The sequence below is a fragment of the Sorghum bicolor genome, chromosome 6 (assembly GCF_000003195.3).
Source record: "Sorghum bicolor cultivar BTx623 chromosome 6, Sorghum_bicolor_NCBIv3, whole genome shotgun sequence".
NCBI lineage: Eukaryota > Viridiplantae > Streptophyta > Magnoliopsida > Poales > Poaceae > Sorghum > Sorghum bicolor.
The window spans coordinates 59,035,874-59,055,868 of record NC_012875.2 but is presented as its reverse complement, the minus strand read 5'-3'; the positions used below and the strand labels follow the sequence as shown (position 1 = coordinate 59,055,868).

The window sequence follows — 19,995 nt, the reverse complement described above, 5'->3', positions numbered from 1 at the left end:
TGCGAGCTTGCCAATACCTGGCGGCCACAACTGGAGTTTGTTAGCAAGTTTGTTATGAATTGCTCCCTCATCTTAAAAAGACTATAATTTTTAGTATAAAACTGGACAAGGACTGGAGTAGTGTGCAAACATCTATTTACACCTAAAAAATTGCAAACGTTATCAAAGGCCTCAACGGCATAATAGCTGCAACTGTAATTAGGATCACATGCACCCTAAAAGGCAACGGTAGTACCTGTACAATGTGCATTCTCCGAAGGCAACGGTAGTACCTGTACAATGTGCACTCTCTGAAGGCAACTGTTACGTGTACATGCGCGAACTTTGAAGAAAAATGTGGGGTTTTATACGACAAGACCGATGGATGGAAACGTGTATCTGCCGGCCGGTTACCATGCACGGCGACAGTATTTGTATACGAAACTCGTGCAGCGTGCCTGGAGACCTGCCATGCTTGCAGCCTTGCAGGTTTGTGTCACGGAGATACCGACCGACCGATCGATCGATCAGGCAACTGGCGTGCATTACGTGCGTACCAAACGCACGCTGCTCTGCCCAGGTGGGTTTTGGAGTGCTTTTGGTGGCGTTCGGTGCATGGTAAGAGCATCTCCAACAGTTATGCAATTGCACTTTGCATTCTTGAAATTTGTCAAAAATCTTAAAAATTGCTCTCCAACAGTTTTGCATTTGACTTATGCATTTTGGCAAACTTGGCATTTGATGGACCAAACTTGGCATTTTTGCATAAGCACAATGGCTTGGCAATTTTGATATTCCGAGAATCTTGTACTCCTTGTCGTGCCTGTACTCCACACGTCGCGGTAGTTTCCCGCGAAACGACTCCTCCCCACGCGTGACTATTTTCTTTCCCCCGCGTGCCGCCTCCTTTTTTCCTTGCGACCTGGATGCCGCGGTGCACCATGGGACTATTGCCTCGATCAGATCTCGACGACCTGGACCAAGCGGCGACGCGCGAGAGAATTGGCGGCGACAGGCGAAGGAATTGCGCGCGATGGGCGCCCGCGCGACGCACGAGAAAATTTCCCTCGAAGATGAAAGATTCTCGGACAAAAAATAGTTGGGTCCACTATTTTAAGATATGTCAAGTCAAAAATGCCAAACACTTGGAGATGAACTTATTTTTCCTTTGGCAAAACGTTTAAGGACTTGGCAAACTCCAACAAATGGCAAATTCCAACTGCATAACTGTTGGAGATGCTCTAAGGCGTGCAGCGAACTGGCGAATCTATCGCCAGTTGGGTGCGGTGTGCGGGTGCGGCGTTTCGTTCATGCGATCGCCAGTTTGGGAAGAAGGGCAACTGCAGATCCGGCCATCCGGGGTTCGGCTGGAGAGTGGAGATGCGCCACGATTGCTTTGCGGACTGCAGTGGACAGTGTCGTCCCTGTCCGGCCGGTGCACGCACGCCCGGGCACGCCAAAAAAAACCCCCACGCATTCCACGCCGCGACTGCTCCTAATTCCACGCGCGCGCAGGCAGGCTTCGTGCCGGGGCATCGGAGTAAAGGGCGCCCTCCACTCCTCCGATCCCGTGCGCTACGTGAAGGCCGCGAGGGCAACTGGGGAAGGCACGGGCACTGTTAGCAGCTGCTGCTGTTGCTGTAGGTGGTTGTTATGTGTATGTGACCATTCTTCGATTTTGGTGCTGTTTTTTAATCTAAACAAAGAAATTGTTCCTTGTATAAAATCATTTTTGTGATACTGATGCGTCAAACCTGTCCTTCACGGCCATGGATGTAATTGTTCCAGACTGTCACCGCGAATTGTGTACGATAGCAGCTGGTATTTCTCGTGGTTGAGACTTGAGACTTGTACGCTGGTACAGCCGAGCTTTGCACCTGTGGTTCAGGAGACATTTCTGTGGCGGCTGCTGAAACCGGCAGTGGCAAAGTCCAGTGGAAACTAACTAGTACCTAAGAACCGCTAGTAGTAATCAAGTTTCTCTGGCGGTACATTAAAGTGAGCCGCGAGTGACAATAACGTTTTCACAGGTGGTTAGATGTCACTGTAATTCTGATAACTTTGTCGGTTCTATAAAGGAGTATTTGCCTGGGGTTAGGCGCATGTGGAAATAATTTACCACTGGTAGATTTGCACGCTAGCCACATGTGAAATCCGTTTCTACAGTGACTATTTGTTGGACAAGCTGTCTTAGGACCGGCGGTACTTTAAATTGACCGTTTGTAAGAATGATTTAAAAATTTTATATTTAGCTTTAAATATATTTCCTACGGTTTCAAAGATCAGAAATTTTGATTCCTATCAAAAATTCAGGATTATATAAAAATTAAAATGACAGACAATTATATCTAAGGCAATTATAAATATAGCCGACGACCCCGGCAGCTGCAGATCCAACACCGCATCACCGGCCTCCGTCACGCCCGATCGCCGGCCCCGGTGCTCTCACGCGTGGAAAATCCACTCTCCAGCAGCACCCATGAAAACGAGTAAACGACAGAAACTGCTCTTTACAGAAACAGCAGTATCGTCCCTGTCCACTGTCCTGTTGCGGACGTCCTGTGCACGCACGGTCACGCCAAAAAAACACTCGCCACGACGCCATTGCCATCTCTTCCTCCTCCTCCTCCTCCTCCTATATATATGGCCACCCCATCCCTCCCAATTCCACAGCCTCGACTGCAACTGAAAGCAGCAAAGCAAAAGCCTGAGCCTCCACGCAGCAAAGAAGCAAGGCACCGCCTGCTCGAGCTCCAAGTCTCAAGAATGTGCAAGGTGGTGATCACGATCCCGTCGCTCGTCAGGCTGCGCCGCACGCTGCGGCGGTGGCGGTCCCGCGCCGCGGAGGCCGCTTCATCCTCCTCCTCCTCCTTGGCGTCGGTGCCGGCGGGGCACGTCGCCGTGTCCGTGCAAGGGACGGCACCGTCTTCTGGGCCGAGGCGGTTCGTGGTGCGGGTGGCGCACCTCAGCCACCCGGCGTTCCTGGAGCTGCTGCGGCAGGCGGAGGAGGAGTACGGCTTCCCGGCCGCACCGGGCCCCATCGCGCTCCCCTGCGACGAGGACCACTTCCTCGACGTCCTCCACCGCGTGTCCTCCTCTTCCTCCTGCTGCTGTGGCCCGGTGGCCGCCCGGCGCGGGCGCGGCGACGCGCGGCCGCTGCTCCAAGGCATGGCCGTCGAGAAGCTCGTCTGGTGACCGTGACACATGCAGGCGAGCAAGTTCGGCAGCCAGCACGCGGGGGGGAAAAAAAAAGCAAAAGCGACTCGCCGGCTGGCGCGCCGGGAAGACCGTGCGCGCGCGCGCAGGCATGCAGTTCGTGTCGGGGCATCGGAGTAAAGGACGTCCTCCTCCCGTGTCCTACGTGTAGGCGGCGCCCCAACGGCGACGGCCGCGAGGGCAACTGGGGAAGGCACGGGCATTGTTAGCAGCAGCGTGCCAGCAGCAACTGTTGCTGATTGCTGTAGTGGTTGTTTAGCTAGGAGGTAGCTAGTAGATGGTACTTGGAAGAAATTGCTCCAAGGATCAAGATAGTATGTGGCGATTATTTGATTTTGGTGGTGTTTTTTTTTCTCTGTAATAACTCGATGATCGATCGTGCAAAGAGAATAAACAAAGAAATTTGTTCCTTGTATAAAATCAATTTTGTCGTCATCTGTCGTGCATGTGTTCGTGATAGGGAGTTGTATAAGCTGGCAACTGATGCGTCAAACATGTCCTCGACGACCACTAGACTATTACCGTGAATTGTATACGCTGGCAACTGGTATTTCTCATGGTTACATGCCCATTACCTAGTGTAAAAAAGACTGAGACCTGTATATACTACACCAGTCCACTAGTAGTGCTTAAATATAGGTTACAAATCCTGCACTGACAGTGGCTAAAGTAATAGGGAATTAGGGATTAGTAGAAAGCAGATTGTTGAGGGCATCAGATAGACATGTATCTGGTTTTGTGAACGAGCCGGGACCAAACAAGCTCGACCTGCTTCAGGTCTTGGGGTACCGGATTTGAAGAAACTTTGGTCCAAAATGTGTCAAAATATTGTGAGTTCAGAACAGCTATAGCACATCGCTGTGGTTCTGGATTCAGTGGCTAGTTTTGAACATTTTGAGTTGTCGCCACGTGGCTAGGAATTCGATCCATCCTGATATGATATGACTGCTCGATCGTATTCGTATACATACATCCTGCAAGGCAGAGCATGCATGTGCCCGACAATTTCTCGACAAATGCACTAGCTTTAGTGAAACCACAGAGCAGTAGAGCACTATCCCATATCCTATCCTCGAATCAAACAGGAGTACTGTAAAATCCAAACGGGGCTGTCGTGCACTGTCTCCACGACTTCACGTCGTCAGGCACGAGCACACACGCGCAGCATGTCATGTGCGCCAAGTCCGGAACTCTCCGCATCCTCCCAAAGCAACACTTGGCGTGGCGTCCGTCCCCGGCGGCCAGTCATCGATCAGTCTCCCGGTCCGGGCCACGTCGTCCAAACGCAGCGTATCCTCTCGCCGATTCGCCGCACGCGCTGGCGCCGATCCGCCCCGTCGCCACGTAGCCCGTACAGCCAGAGCCAGGGGCGTGCGCGCTCCGAGTCCGATCCGGCGCCGGACCGACGGATTCCGGCCAGTTGCCCTGCACTGCACCCACGGCCGGCCACGGGTTCGTCCCGCCCGTTCGTTTCGGCTGCCGCGGCGGTTACATACACATACACCTGACCCGGTCGTCGTCGTCTCGTCTGGCTAAAAATTCCCGCGGGCATCTCCGCTCGTGCGAGGCGTTCAGCTCGCGCTCGACGCCGGCGCGTACGTGTCCGCGCGGCGGGGCGCGGAACGTGCGAGCCCCGGGCCTGGGCGGCCAGAATCTTTGTGGAGGACAGGAGGAGCAATGATGATGCAACCGAATTCGCGTGCCCTTTTGGTTGCCGTTGCCGGATCACATCATCATCCAGCTGCTGGATTAGTATTGTATTTTGCAGGGGTCTTATTTTTAGTGAGTTTTATTTTCTGATCAAGCTTATTAGACTTGTATAAGCGTGCATCTGTAGAAGGATGCATGCACCTGCCCTGTCCTTCTGGTGCTTCGTTGTACTCGTTGTGACTGCCCAGTATTGCTCCACTACCTTAGCTTGCTTGCTGGCCAGTCTCTTGTCCATTTTTTTTTTAGAATAGAGGAACCCTAAGTTTATTTCTGCTGGGTCGCCACACCATTGATTCTTTCCGGTGTGAACTGAGTATATATCTATTCCAACCTAACAAAACCGCAGGTTGAGAGGGAGGAGATGGGGGAAATGTTTGAAGCTAGGAAGCATGTTTTATATGTTGTATATATGTAAATGGTTTGAAATTGGGTAGAGGTCATAAGGATCTAGTCTAGTATATGGCTCTGCAGAGTCAGCAGCCACATGCTCCCCTCCCACAACACTACATGTGTTACCATCTGAGTCATCATTGCTAGCTGCAGGGCATCTGCACCACCATATATACAAATGGCAATGTGACCTCTCAAGCGTGCCCTGGGCATGGGCAGATGACACGTAGAGGCAGAGCATCTAGGACAAGAGGTGTGGTTTGGTGCTGTATGATTGGCGAATTAGGCACTATTTGTCCGATAAACCTACATAGAAATCTCCTCCTGATGTTCGCTTCCTAGCTACCTCTCTCCTAGTGGAAGATCGGAGGAGAGAATATCTGTTCGGTGAAGGATTTCAGGATGGGCCAAGATTAAAGTGGGGATATTTTATCATTTCGTTACGTTAGGTTTGGTTAATCATTTTGATGAGCAATCATTTATCGTCAACACAAGGTGCTAGTTAAAGACACACAAATCATTTTAAATGTGCACCTCTCGGTAAGTTTCCATAGAATAAGATAATAAAGAAGACTGATCCTGAGGAGCTACTAGCTTGTTTACACCAAAGAGTTGAATTTGATGCCGCTTCTTCAACTAATTTTCTTTTCCCAAGGGAACCCACTCCATTCTAAACCCTTTATTCTGTTTACTTGCCAACCTATAGTACATCTATTGGACCATTCGTTTTTTAGATATATCCAATGTAATCACTTAGAAACCATTTCTCATGCAAATGTCCTGATATCATTTTTTGGAACGAGAGTGGATTATGTATAAAAAAGGGATGATTAGTATCTTTGAAGACAAATATACTTGAATCAGCTCGAAAGGTTCAAATGGTAAAACTATTTGTAGTCAAAGTAAGGAACTCCAAAACATCTTTACTCTTTTACAAGGCTTGTTTGGCTTTTTTTTAGAACACGACTGTAAAAGGCTTGTTTGGCTACACTTCAATCTACCCCCATCCCCATGTTTTACTTGGAAAACTAATTAGGCCTTGTTTAGATGCACCCCAAAACCCAAAACTTTACAAGATTCTCCATCACATCGAATCTTGCGGCACATACATGGAGCAATAAAAATAATAACTAATTGCATAGTTTACCTGTAAATCGCGAAACGAATCTTTTAAGCCAAGTTACTCTATGATTGGACAATGTTTGTCAAATAAAAACGAAAGTGCTACAGTGTCAAAATTCAAAAACTTTTTGCATCTAAACAAGGCCTTAGAGCATCTCCAATGGTTTTTGAATTTTAGACTTTGTATTTAGACTTTGTATTTACTAATTTGTAAAAAAAAAACTTAAAATGCATTTAGACTTTGTATTTACTAATTTGCAAAAAAACTTAAAATGTGTTATCCAATGGTTTTGCATTTAGACTATGCAATTTGCATAACTTGGCATTTAGAGGACTAGACTTGGCATATATGCCAAGCCCCCCAGGCTTTGCAAATTGTGATCGTCCCACGCCGGCGCGACTCAGGCTGCGTTCCGTCTACCCGCGCGACTCCTCCACGCGCGAGCGCCGCCAAGTATTACCGCGAAGCTTTGCCGCAGAGGATCAGGACGGGACGAGGTTCATGACGGGTGAGGACCAAACGACGCGGCGCGAGGACCTGGACGGGGCGCCGACGGCTGCGAGGAATGCCGCGATAGAAGGCGCATGACGCGCGAAGAATTACCGGTGACGAAGAAAATCGCGCGCCTAGAGAAAAACGTTCCGGGAAAAAAAGTGTGGGCCCAAAATTCTCTCAATGCCAAATGAAAATGCAAAACCGTTGGAGATCATGCCTTTTTATCCTTGCCATTTTTATTTGGAACTTTGCAAACTCCATGAAATGCAAAACTAAAAATGCATAACCCTTGGAGATGCTCTTAGTTTATCAACTTAATATAAGTCATTTTAGTTTTTTTCTAAATATATACTGATTAGGATGAACACTTAATTTAAGTGCACCGTACACTAATTAGGATGATTATTGTCTAGTCAAGCAAGGTCTAAATTGTAAGTACTCCCTCCATTTCAGATTATAAGTCATTTTAGTTTTTTTTTCTAAATATACACTAAAAGCTAGTATATATCTAAAAAAACTAAAATAAGTTATAATTTGGAACGTAGGCAATACTAACCACGATCGGTTGAATACTTCTTCTAAAGAGGGATAAATAACCTATCTAGTGGTGGTTACCTTCGAAACAGGACAAATAAGCTCATTAGCACCGAAGACATATCTGGGTGTTGCATTGCACGTACGTGTTAGTCGTTTGGATATTGTGTGGGAGCAAAAGTACTAATCCCTAATGCGATACAGCACGAACGAATGCATCTCGACACAACATGACACTCTGTCCTGATCACATAAAGCAAGATCCCTTGCTCCTTTAGTCCTTTCCGATTAGACGTAAATTCCGGCCAGTACACCAAAATCAGTGTACGGTGCACTTAAACTGACGATTGCAAGCAATGATATTTCATATTTGTTTCTGTTCTATCTGCTTTACCAGCTTCGCTGGCAGAGAGGGGGAAAGGCAGGAAAGATGCAAAAGGCCTCGCGTCGCGTCGGCCTACTTTTGTTGCACGCCCTGCTGATTCTTTCTTCTTTGGAGCTGTCTGACAAGTCCTTAGATAATGTTGACATAAAATGTTGGAAGCATGTACCAAATAATGCCGTAAACCACGTACATGAAGTCATCAATTTTTTTGATTCACTGAATTTTTTATGTATCAGTTTGTTCGATCTGCAGCAGCAGCAATCTTCGGCGAAGGCACGGTTGAGATGGAAGAAGAGATAGAAATGTAGCAGAATAGCCGATAGAGCTCGTGCAGAGCTGAAGCAGGCAAGGACGCCGATCCGTATGCAGGGGGGTACTGTCTGCGTTGTTGTACATACGTACGAAATTTTGATTCTTCATGTTTTGGCATTCTACAGTAGGTGTCATTTTCAGAGGAAACGGAGAGGTTAGAACATACTCCGTAGCAACTGAACATTTCAGCATAGTATCCGGGCCTAACGTTACGAGGAATCCCTTTTACTATGGCACTGTCTGTTCCCCTGAAATTGGGTATATTTTCAGACTGGGGATAACAAAAAATGCAGCAGACAAGGCTCCTGCTGTCATGCAGAGCACAGGCGGCCAAGTATACATACACGACGGGTCCTGTGCAGGTGGTACTGTCTGCTTCGCTGTACATACGTTAAGAAGTTTGATGCTTTCTGTTTTTGGCCTTCTACGATAGTTTCCATTTCAGAAGAAAACAAACCCAGTGGTCAGGGGACTAAACATATCATTATCAGGATGGTTATTGTCGAAAGGCGCCCCCCTCTACTTGCGTCGGGTGTCCCTGAAAATTGAAGTCCGAGAGGGAGATCAGAGCAGAGCAAACAAGAGACGATGTCAATGGTGAAAGCACAAGCTCAAGCTCCTAATAATCCCCCTAAAGCCGTGGTCCTTGCTTCGTCTGCCGTGCGTGCACACACACACTGTGACACTGATACAGACGACACGATGGTGCATGATTACTTGGTGGACGACACTTAGCGCGAACATTAAAAGCAACCAAGAAGAGTTAGCGGTGTCATTAGGCAGTTGCTCAGGAGATAGTATAAACGCGAGCAGGCTAGCTAGGATAGGAAAGTAAGCCGTCGTCATCATCATCGTTCTCGACGGCAACAACCGGTGTGGACAGGGACAGCAGCCGACGGCTAAACAATGAAGGAGAGGGAAACATTCGGTTGGTTCATTCAGTTCGTTTCACCCTTTTTGTTGATGGTACTGAAGAAAAAACCATGGAGTTCCTTCCAGCCTGAAAGGCAAATGCTGCTGATGGCTTTTCTAATCTTCGCAGCGCCTTTTTCTCGAGCTTTCACCGACCGGGATGGGCCATCGTCATTACGTTTGGACTTTTCCGGTGGTTAGTTTTATGGCCTGCGAATTAAATTATGCTGGCTTCTACGTAGGACCAATGACCAATTCTGTGGGTGGCCAAAGTACTGTTCATGTCCTTCCAAGTACTTAAACTGAAACTGAAGGCATGCATGCCTCGGTAGTTACGCCAAACTCAAGGCTATAGACTCTCTTGCACTGCCTAACCAGGCGTTCACATTTCACAAAGCCAGCTCTCTGACCTAGTATGAAATTATAAAAACCCCTGTTAGTTGAAAATGCAGCTCTAATGGAGTCCTAGTCCTACGACTTCACGTACTAAAAGTGTGATGTCCCCACTCTTTTGACATCCCCTAATTAAGCGGATAAGACGGAGAGATTCTTCAGCACACACGGGAACACACTTTTATTTTTCATGAATCGTGATCCTCTCATGCACCGACATGTCCGTGTAAGCAACGTATGCATGTGTAAATAGCTTTGATCGGCATCATTTAGACAAGTATGCAAGCATAATGCATAAACGTTTCTACTACTGATTAAGGTCTTGTTTAGTTCCACCCAAAAACCAAAAAAATTTCAACATTCCCCGTCACATCAAATCTTGCGGCACATGCATGAAACATTAAATATAGATATAAACAAAAATGTTTGGTTGCTAGCCATAGTCTACCACAACTAATTTTAGGTAAGTGTTGCAAGCCACAAAAGGTGTGGCTAACAAATTGGTTGCCACACTTTGCCATGCCTAAAGGAATCTTGCCACACTTTTAAACTCTATGACATGTGGAGCCCAAAAGAATCATGTCTAAGCTTAGTTGTCAACCAAACACTTGCCAACTTAGTTAAACTTGTCTAAGGTAAAGTGTGGCAAATTGTGGCTAGCAACCAAACAACCCCAAACTAATTGTACTGTTTATCTGTAAACCATGGTTTTGATTGGATAATGTTTATCAAATAAAAACGAAAGTGCTACATTGCACCCAAAAATTTTCATGTAGGAACTAAACAAGGCCTAAGCAACCGGATTTCTTATGCCAACCCAGATGTCAGAGCGGTGACAAAATATAGTGACCGCACGTTTGGACATAGCCACGTGGCTGAAACGTCTGACACGGATGAGTGTTTTTTTAGAGAGTGACACATACCTCTACTAGCTCATACGGAGTACTCCATTGATAATATAATACAAGAGTACTCTGTATGAGCTAGTAATGCTCAAGTACTCTTGTATTATATTATCAATGGAGATTTATTTGGAGATTCCATGTTTTCTAGTGAGGTGCAATATAAAAAAAGAGATAAGATTCTAAAAATTATCATAGAAAGCAAAATAGCATGTCACCTCTACTATTCTAAAAAAGAATATAAAGTAATGGCTGTATTATTTTTTTTTTGGAAAGGGTCGGCAGGGAAGTTTCCTAACTTTTTTTTTGTATTTTCCATTAAATGTGTAACAGTTACAGAATATACAGGGTTACAAAGCTCTCAGAGCCAAAATACAAAAGCAAACACATTAAGAGAAATTCTCACACCTACTAGTAAGAGCAGCCCTGATCTTCTACTTAGCTTTGATGCAAATCAACCCAAGCTCTTCCTTGAAAGCAACTTTCCAACTCATGAGATTGCAATTCTTTCCGTCAAAGATGATGTCATTTCGACATTTCTAGATTATCTAGCAAGCTGTAATGACTAGTTCTTTGACAATACTGCTTCCAAAATCTCCATCTATATTACTTACATATGCTAATTGAAGAGAAATAATTCAAACGGACCCTTAAAATTATCCATGGGCCTTAAATTTATTTTGGGGTTTCTAATGCTCATGCCTCTTAAAAATTACTCCCTCCATTTTTATTTACATGTTATGTTAGGTTTGTCTTATGCCAAACACTTATAATTTTGACCATCGTTTTTTAAAAAATTATTATATAGGTTATTGATTTAAAAATTATATTTTTAGATTTATAAAAATAATTTATATAAACATATAATTCATATTTCGTAAATCAATAAGGATTTTTTTGATATGGTTGGTTAAAATAACAATGATTGACTTAGAGCAAACTCTGATATGTAAAAGAAGAGCATAGAGTACTGACCTGGGAGAAAATGAAAGTATGCTTGCTTGTCTGGAAAATTATGATTATAAATATTATTCATTGATTTGTTGTAAGAGAAAAACACTGTTAAATAACTGATAGATTCGATAAATAAGCTGAAACGAATAACCTCAAAGTTAATCGAGGTAGTATGTGCACGAACAGGCTCGAAATTAATCGAGGTAGTATGTGCGAGTCAGAGTCAGAGGCTCGGAGCACCATTTACCGACATGTCTGGGTGCTGAAGTTAAAGCCTTCACGATCGTTTATTCGTTTCTCTGTTTTTTTTTTCTTTCCCTTCGAATCCGATCGGCACCATTTAAACGAGGATGCTCGGCAAAACGTTTATTCGTATATAGCAGGCAATACAACATGCACCGAGTAAAACAAACAATGTCAGTTGAGTGCAGTAGTCAAACACTGCGGCGATCGCACGTTCGTAGCTTGATCAGCCGCCGCCAGCGGCATTCACAGTGGCTGGCTGCATGGCCCGACGCGCGCCGACGGCTACGAGCTGCTCGCTCGCTGGCCGGCTGCTGAACCGTGCCCGTGCCGTGCAGCGCGTGCTCCATCCACCCTCGATCAGTCGACGAGCGTCGGCCGTCATGTCCATGCCGGCAACTCCTGCTCCCCCGTCCGCACCGGATCAGACAGCGGAGATCGTGGCCGACGCAGTACCCGCCGCAACTCGCAACGCTAGCTAGCTGTCCGTGACTGATACCGTACGCTGCGCTCCTTGGCTTGGCTTTCGTTAGCCGTGCACACACGAACGAGTACGACTGCCGCGCCACTGCGCAATGCAAGGACTGAAGCGAGTACCACCAGCGCCAGCAGGCGTACCAACTTGCAACTTGCATTGTTTTATCTATCAGCATCTAATCGATCCCGGAATCCGTGGCCAAATTGCAGTGCTCCTGCACTTTTCGTCACGGCGCGCGTACAGTGCTGTGCGTACACTGCCTGAGGACGCCACGCACCGGCAAGAGGCACCACCGCGTTATTGGAATCAGTCCTGCCGGTGCGGCGGTGCCTGCCGGAGCCGGCCGCGGGTTCGTTCTGGCCACGCTTTCCACGCCCGTCCACGGTGTCCGTCTGTCCGATCGATCAGAGCGGGAGATCATCGATGCTTTCTGGATCATATCCACGCGTGCGTGCACAGGGCAACAGGCCAAGATGCAGAGTTAACGGACGATGCGGTGCTGCACTGCACTGCACTGCTCCCGGTATTCGCTCTGCCTTCTGGTGGCTCGACAGAGCGCGCGTGGCGGAGAGAAAGACGAAGCTAAATCTAAGCATCTTTTGCTCTTCTGATCTCTGATTACAGCGAGGCGTATCCGTGCGTCAGATCGAGGGACGTACTACGATCGTGTATTCGTGTGTACGGTGCGAAAGCAACCGTGCTTTGGCGTTGCCTCGGAGTAGTGTTCCCGGGCCCGGAACAACGTAACCATCGGGTGTGTTGTTTTCCCCTTTTGGTGAGAAGAACGGGACGTACCGGGCGGGCGAGTTTTGTTTGTAGCAGTGTCTGGTCGTAAACGGGAGAGAGATACCAGAGACGACGCCGACCTCACAACCTAAAACATGAAAGAACCCCTGCAGCTGGGCTCCGGTAGGCAGGCAGCCAGTTCGTGGAGCAAGAGCAACCGCGTTTCGTTTTCTAGCACTACCCCTCTTTAACACATTCTTGACTGACCCTATCTTAGCGTCGACCTGCATGCATGACCTTCCGTGGGTAAAGCATGCATGTGAGACGTGGACTCGGCAACCAGAACAAACGGGGTCGACCTCCATTTACTCCCTGCTCCCTGCCTGCCTCGCCGAGGAGACGTGCCACCGTTGCCGAGCCCGCACAAGAAACTCAGCACTAGCTGGGCACCGCGACCGTACGCATGCAATGCACGCGCCAGCACCGGCGGATGGATAAGCATACATGGGACTGGACTGGAAGTCGTACCGCAACGGCGACACGCCAGCGCGGCACAAGTACTGAAATGTGAACATAAGCGGGACCGCCGGCGGCCGGTGCACGAACCGAGTTGCACGCAAGCCAGTACGCCACGGCGCGCCCGCCCACACCGTGCGCCACTGCACCGCAACCACGCACGTGGAACAGGCGACGTACAGGCGCGACGCGATGCACGGCAACGTAAGTAGGGTGGGCCGGCCGCGCGGTGAATGCACAGGCTGCAACTGCAAACCGACCTGCCGGCCGGGACCGATCCGGCGCGGATTTGCCCGTATCTTGCCCCGGCGCCGCCCGCCCGCTTATTAAAATAGCTGCGGCCTGCGGCCACGCTTGCTCGCACGGCGGGGCGGCGGCGGCACATGGGTGGACCGGTGGAGGCCGTTCGCCTGTCTGCCCGCGCGGGGCCGTGCCGTGCCGTGACGAGACGACCGCGGCGCAGCGGGGCATCGGCGCATCGCAATATCGCATCGTATCTTCCCAGCCGCGCGCGGCGTTTGGCTCGGAGCGACGGCCCAACAACATCCAGCGGCACGGCGACGGCTCAACCGCGCCTCCCGCTGCCGTCGCCGCGGCGGCACGTGCCCGCCGCGCGTTATTCGTATCGACGCTTTGTACGTACGTACGCACATCCCCCGCCGCGCGAATCGTGGAGTCTGCGGGCGGGCGGGCGGTCGGTGCAGGCGCAGGCGCCCCCGTCCGTTTGACCGGCGCGGCGGTGCTCTGCCACTGGCTGCCCGTAGCCAGCGATCCGTCCACGGCGCGAGCTGTTCGCCGATTCCGCGCCACTGCTCTTGTACATTGATCGAGATTTGTTTGGCCTGCACTGTTCTATTCTTTCCCGCACGCCAAAGCAGCGAACAGCTTCGCGGTTTGGACGGATCGCCGGGCGGCACGTGCTTGCAATAGTGCCCGATGAGTAGAAAAAGAGATACGTAATAGATTGGAACTGGAGTGGTGGACTCGATCACTCGGAGTAGTTGCTTAGCTAGGAAGCACCAAGCATGTGTGCTCAAGGACAGTTTTAGCCGATATCATGGCATTGACAGGGGATCTCATTTGACTCTCTGGCCTGGTGCATGAACCGGTAACAGTCCTCCTGGCAGTTGCATGCCGTCCGTGAATCTGCTGTTTCTGTTTGGACGTTACGGACTTGCTACGCGGTAGGAGAGTTTGACAAAGTGTTCAGCCCTAATAAAACGAGGACACGCGGGTGCGCGGTTACCGGCAAGATTTGCTGGATGCAAAAACTGGCTTTCTGCAAGGGGCTGGGAGTGTGCCCGCACAGCATCATCATAATCATCAGCAGCCCCCAGCAGCACAGCAGGCGTGCGGCGAAATATTCCCGGCGATCCCCGCACAGCATCAGCAGCAGCAGCAGCAGCACCCAGCAAGCGTGCCGCGAAATCTTCCCGGCGATCCTTGAAAGCTACGAGACCGGCAAGGACTGCGCGGCGCGGGCGCGCAAAATCCGAGCAGAAATCGGCCGGACCAGACAGGCCAAAATTCGGGCACATGCGCGCCCGGGTGGACTGCCCGCCCTGCTGCGGACAGCGCCCGGTCACATGCACCACCAGCCCACTTCCACTCGCCACCGCCACCTGATCGCAGATCGCTCGTCGTCGCCGATCAGAATTCAGAGATCAGAGGCACCTCGCCTGGCCTCTCGACACCGCCGATGATGTGACGCGACCGCAGGCCCGGCCACGCCACGACCACGACGCGATGCTAAGGACGCACTGTAGCCAACAGCGATGCATGGGGGGTGTGGGTCTCCGGGCTGCTGTTCACTGTCCCCTCGCCCGCTCCCCGACACGACACGAAGAGCACAACGCTGCGGTTCCGTTCCGCGGTGGCCGTGCACGTTTGCGTTGCGCTGCGACCCGCGCTCGTTTTCCTGTTTCAGAAAGAACACGAGCAGCGTGGCGTGTGTACCTACCACCCGTGCACAACTTCTTGTTTACGTCGCGGCAGCGTTTCAATGCCTGCAGCGCTACGCATTTATATATATATAAATCTACTAGCAATGACCATTGCTCCGAAATGGCTCATGACATACACGCGAATGAAAAAAAAAGGAACGAATTGAATAAGTGGAGCGGGGAAAATGGCATCAGCTGATCTGCGCAAGAGGGAAGTTTGTGCGCTCCATTTCTTGGCAGCACAAGGGTGCAAGCTGCATATAGTTTAGGCAGCCAGCACGCAATTGACGGTGCGGTTTTAAAACGTTATAAGCATGTGCACTTATTTATTACCAATAATAGGCTCAGGAAGAAAATACTTGTTTGTACTAGAGTGTGTATCTAGATGGATCGATTTTTCTTTTCTCGGTTTATACATGTGCAGTTCCACTCCGAATAAGCTTCGCTACGTGGTTAACTGGTTATACTATTACAACTACTTGTAGCGACATGGAAAATGAAACAAGACCCTGGTGCATTTGAGCGTACCTGTACGCGTGTGCTGATAATGTATTAGCAATATATAGGTGAATTACAGTGGTTTTTTTTTACTTTCTCCATTTTTAATTTTAGATAATAGGGTTTTCTGGTTTTACTTCAAACGAAACAAAAGGTCAACATTAGTAGCACCATACAACGTAAAGTCAACATTCACATCTCATGTTTTCCTCTGTTACTAAGTTATTCTCACATCTTACTAATGAGGAGGATACAAACTATCTCTCACATTTGTTGAGTCTTGCCATTTTGCGAGCTCTTGCCTCCTCAAGATTGATGTAGAGGGCGCGTTTGGATGACTACCGTATTTCGTCGCACCACACCACATCTTGGGCATGTGTTTTGCTTAGCTACCGCAGCTGAGACATATATCACGGCCTCGCCACCAACCTCTAGTTCATTTTCAGATGTGAAAACACGACAAAGTTGCAGCCGATAATTGTTGTGTTGTACTTTTGGCATGGCTACATATAACCATGGTGTAGCGTACATAGCTTAGTAGCCTGGGAACAAGAATATGACCAACGTTTCTGTTCTCATGTTCTATGTTCCGGGAACATCTTCCCATTTTGTAAAGAGAGACGGGAACATGACTGTTAGGTTATATAATAATACCTTAAGTTTCTATTTTCATTTTCGTTCTAAAAATAGAGACCGAAACATAACTGCTAGGGTGCACACGTGGCAACCAAACATGTTCTAAATCCAACTTAATTGACTTCCAGTCTTGTGATCTCTTCCATCTAGACAACACAAGTTACACAACCCTCATGTCTCTACGGTGCTCGTCATCTTCTCTCCTTATCTTAGAAACTTCTTCACATCCATCTAGCAAACCCTCTCAAAATTCAAATAATATAATCTAGACAGAAACTACATGTTTCTCACATCATGCTTTTTTTCCATCAATAATCCACCATCTAGCAAACCCTCTCAAAATTCAAATAATATAATCTAGACAGAAACTACATGTTTCTCACATCATGCTTTTTTCCATCAATAATCCACCATCTAGCAACCGACTCAATACGGAGCCAAACTTTCTGCTGTAAAAAAAAAAGACGGAACCAAACTTAGCTCTCAAATTCTGAGATATTAAATTCGAGAATTCGACAGCAACACAACGGTCAAATAACAAGTGTTGCACAATCACAGATGCATATTTTCCACAAAAAAGGGAGGTTTTTATCTCCCACTGGATTGTAAAAAAAAATGCACTTTGAAAATCAAGCAGAATAGTGGTGGGAAACAACTGGCATTTCTAACTATTGCATATTAAAATATATTTGGCAGTATACTCTATACATTCCGAAATATATTATTTATGACTATTAAAGTTTGATCATTAACATTTCCAGCTACAAACCTAAAGTGATCATATTTGTTGTATAGACTTTTGGTATGATTAAACTATTTGCTAGTCAAAGATAAGAAAACTCAAAATTTAAAATATATATACATCTTATATTTTGTGATAGGGAGAAGAGTACTAGAAGAATAACAACCCATCACTTTCAGAATAATTTATACGGGGCCAACTGGACGATCCGAAAGGCAAAAGGGCCCTCCATTTCGCCAAGGGGCCCCTCCTCCCTATAAAGCCCAGCTCCCCCTCCCCATCCGTCCGCCTCCAAAAGCCAGCCAGCTCGATTTCACCTCGCCACCACCAGCTCCGCTCTCGCCGCCCTCCCCCACGCCGTCCGTCGCCATTGATTGAGATTGGCCCAACCCAACGCAACCCAACCGCGCGGCTAGAGCTTCCTCGACCGGAGGCCGTGAGGGCGTGCGCTCGCTCGCTCGCTCGTGCGTCGACATGGCGAAATGCAGCAGCAAGATCCGGTACATCGTGTGGCTCCGGCAGACGCTGCGGCGGTGGCGGTCCCGGGCGGCGGCGCGCGCGGCGGTGGAGGCGGCGGCGGTCCCGGTCCCGGCGGGCCACGTGGCGGTGTGCGTGGGCGGCGCGTCGCGGCGGTTCGTGGTGCGGGCGGCGCACCTGAACCACCCCGTGTTCCGGGAGCTGCTCCGGCAGGCGGAGGAGGAGTATGGGTTCCCGTCGGGGGCCTGCGCCGGCCCCATCGCGCTCCCCTGCGACGAGGGCCTCTTCGAGCACGTCCTCCGCCACCTCTCCTCCCCGTCCAAGTCCTCCCGCTTCGTCACCCTCGAGGACCTGAAGAGCGGCGCCGGCCTATCCTGCTGCTGCGTTGTCGCCGCCGGCGACTCGCTCCCGCTCCTCCACGGCATCTCCGCCGACAAGGCCGTCTGGTGAGCGCGCCGCCCTGCTTGCCGGAGCCAGCCACCACCGTGCCCACTGCGCGCGCGACGGCCATTTCGTCCTCCTCTATTTTTCTTCTTTTTCCCCTTTTTCGCGCTCGCTCCCTCCGTTTCCACCTGAGTGAGTGGAGCTGAACGCGGCGGAGGCAGACAACCTCGACGAGCAAGATGAGCGGCCGGCCGGAGGCGGTGAAGTGAGATGGCTGAGAAAGTCCTAGGATTTTTAGACGACTGTCAAGTCTAGTCATCCATTCATTCCCCTGTCAAATCAATGCGGGAAATTTTAGTGGCTACCGAGATTTATTCTTTTCTCTTTCTTTTTATTTTCTCTCTCACTCACTCAATAATCCTCCACTGTAAATACATGTGTGCTACTGCGGCTCGGCCTGCATTGTTGCAAGTGAAAAAAAACATTCGTTTTCTTCTGCTACCACGGAGTGAAACCAAAATCTCGTGGACTGCTTGGCCAACGTCTATTTTTGGCATATATTTTTCAGACGAATCTTCTCTACATTCTTTTCAAATGTTCCCATTTTTTTTTCAGCAAATCCAAATGTTCCCAGGTGCTTTAGAAGAGAAAGCAGTGGAATCAATTCCTCCTCGATCGAACAAAATTATTTTGAGTTTGTCACTGCAGGTGGACTCGATGCATATTAGGCCCATTTGCCAGTGGTAAAGTTAGGACGTCTCACTGAACGGGCTGCTCACATCTACCACTACGGCACTACCAGTGACAAAAGTTAGGGTGACTCCAATGGACTAACTGAATCATCCTATAGTTTATTATCCTCCCATTTTCTTTTTCTTGGAGAAGAATGGGATGGCGTAGGAATTTAACAGAAAGTTCACTACTAGAATATGATTTTGAAGCTGTCGCTAGGCTGGTCGCAATGATTACGGTGTTACCCGCCACCACCAACCGAATAATCGGTTGATGCTCCTAGCTACTAATTGATATCGCAACATGAATATTGGCTCAACTAATCCTTTGTTTTGTCAAGATTGATCGACTAGGCGGAGACTTGTGGTCAGCCTGTATGTATTTTTTTTCAACCTCACGAAAGGGTGACTTTGAGCAATTGAAGTCGTAAAAGGCACGCCTATTTTTTTTTATTTTACCGGGATCGTGATTAAAGTACCTTTCCTCGAGTGCAGCCTGCAGAAATCTCCCCATTTTCAGCGCAGGCAGGTACAGGTGCAAAGATTCAAACAACATAACGGTATGGGACTCGATTTGCGTAATTTGATGCTTTCTTACCACTGCCTTTTTGTCGAATCTTTTTCCGATCCTAGCACACAGCATAACGGTATGGGACTCGATTCGCAACAGCTACACAAGCCTTGGATGGAGCAAGGCAAGTGAACACAAGAGATGAGGATGCCCAGAGTCCATGCCGTGAGGGTCTATTGTGAACTCATGACATGTGAAGATGTTGCGAGGATCTACCGTCAATTAACAACATGCGTACTATGCAGTGGCGAAGCCAGAAGATTTTAAAAGTCCGGACAATTTTTATTAAACAAAAATATTTAATTATAAAATTATAAAATTCTATATAAATATAAAGAAAAATCTTTTTGCACCTTGGCGAGGAGCCCGGCCGGCCGCCCGCCCGGGGTGGCCGGGCGGTGGCTCCGCCAGTGGTACTATGCGTTTAGGGAGATGTCGCAAGGATCTACCGTGGCTGTATAGAAGATGTCGTCCATACCCCCTTACTCTAGTAGCCCCAGGCAGCTACTCCCAGAGTCTCAAGACGACGAAGTCGGCCGAGTAGAGCACAGAGCACACTGCACACCGGCCACTCACCCTTTCCGGCGCGGTAAAGGTAAAAACCCCAGTCCGGCTCCGGCGACGGCGAGGGGACGGACGCCGGCCCGTGAACCTCCTCCCCGTCCTCTCGTCCTTTCTGGTTGTTGCGTACTTGTTCCACTGCTCGGCGGGCCCGGCTGCGGCGCGCTGCCCAATCTGCCGCAGC

General features: G+C 48.8%; 2 protein-coding genes across 2 annotated transcripts; both read left to right on the top strand.

Moving 5' to 3' along the window:
• On the top strand, positions 2,547-3,615 carry LOC8082544 (auxin-responsive protein SAUR36). Its single transcript, XM_002448653.2, has one exon. It carries the CDS (start codon positions 2,623-2,625, stop codon positions 3,172-3,174), a length of 552 nt encoding a protein of 183 aa, XP_002448698.1. The 5' UTR covers positions 2,547-2,622; the 3' UTR covers positions 3,175-3,615.
• On the top strand, positions 17,379-18,449 carry LOC8082543 (indole-3-acetic acid-induced protein ARG7). The gene has a single exon (XM_002448652.2). The coding sequence runs from the start codon at positions 17,562-17,564 to the stop codon at positions 18,012-18,014; it is 453 nt and encodes a 150-aa protein (XP_002448697.1). The 5' UTR covers positions 17,379-17,561; the 3' UTR covers positions 18,015-18,449.

Coding starts and splice junctions, on each gene's coding strand:
- LOC8082544 (XM_002448653.2), top strand. CDS start 2,623: ATGGCCACCCCATCCCTCCCAATTCCACAGCCTCGACTGCAACTGAAA.
- LOC8082543 (XM_002448652.2), top strand. CDS start 17,562: ATGGCGAAATGCAGCAGCAAGATCCGGTACATCGTGTGGCTCCGGCAG.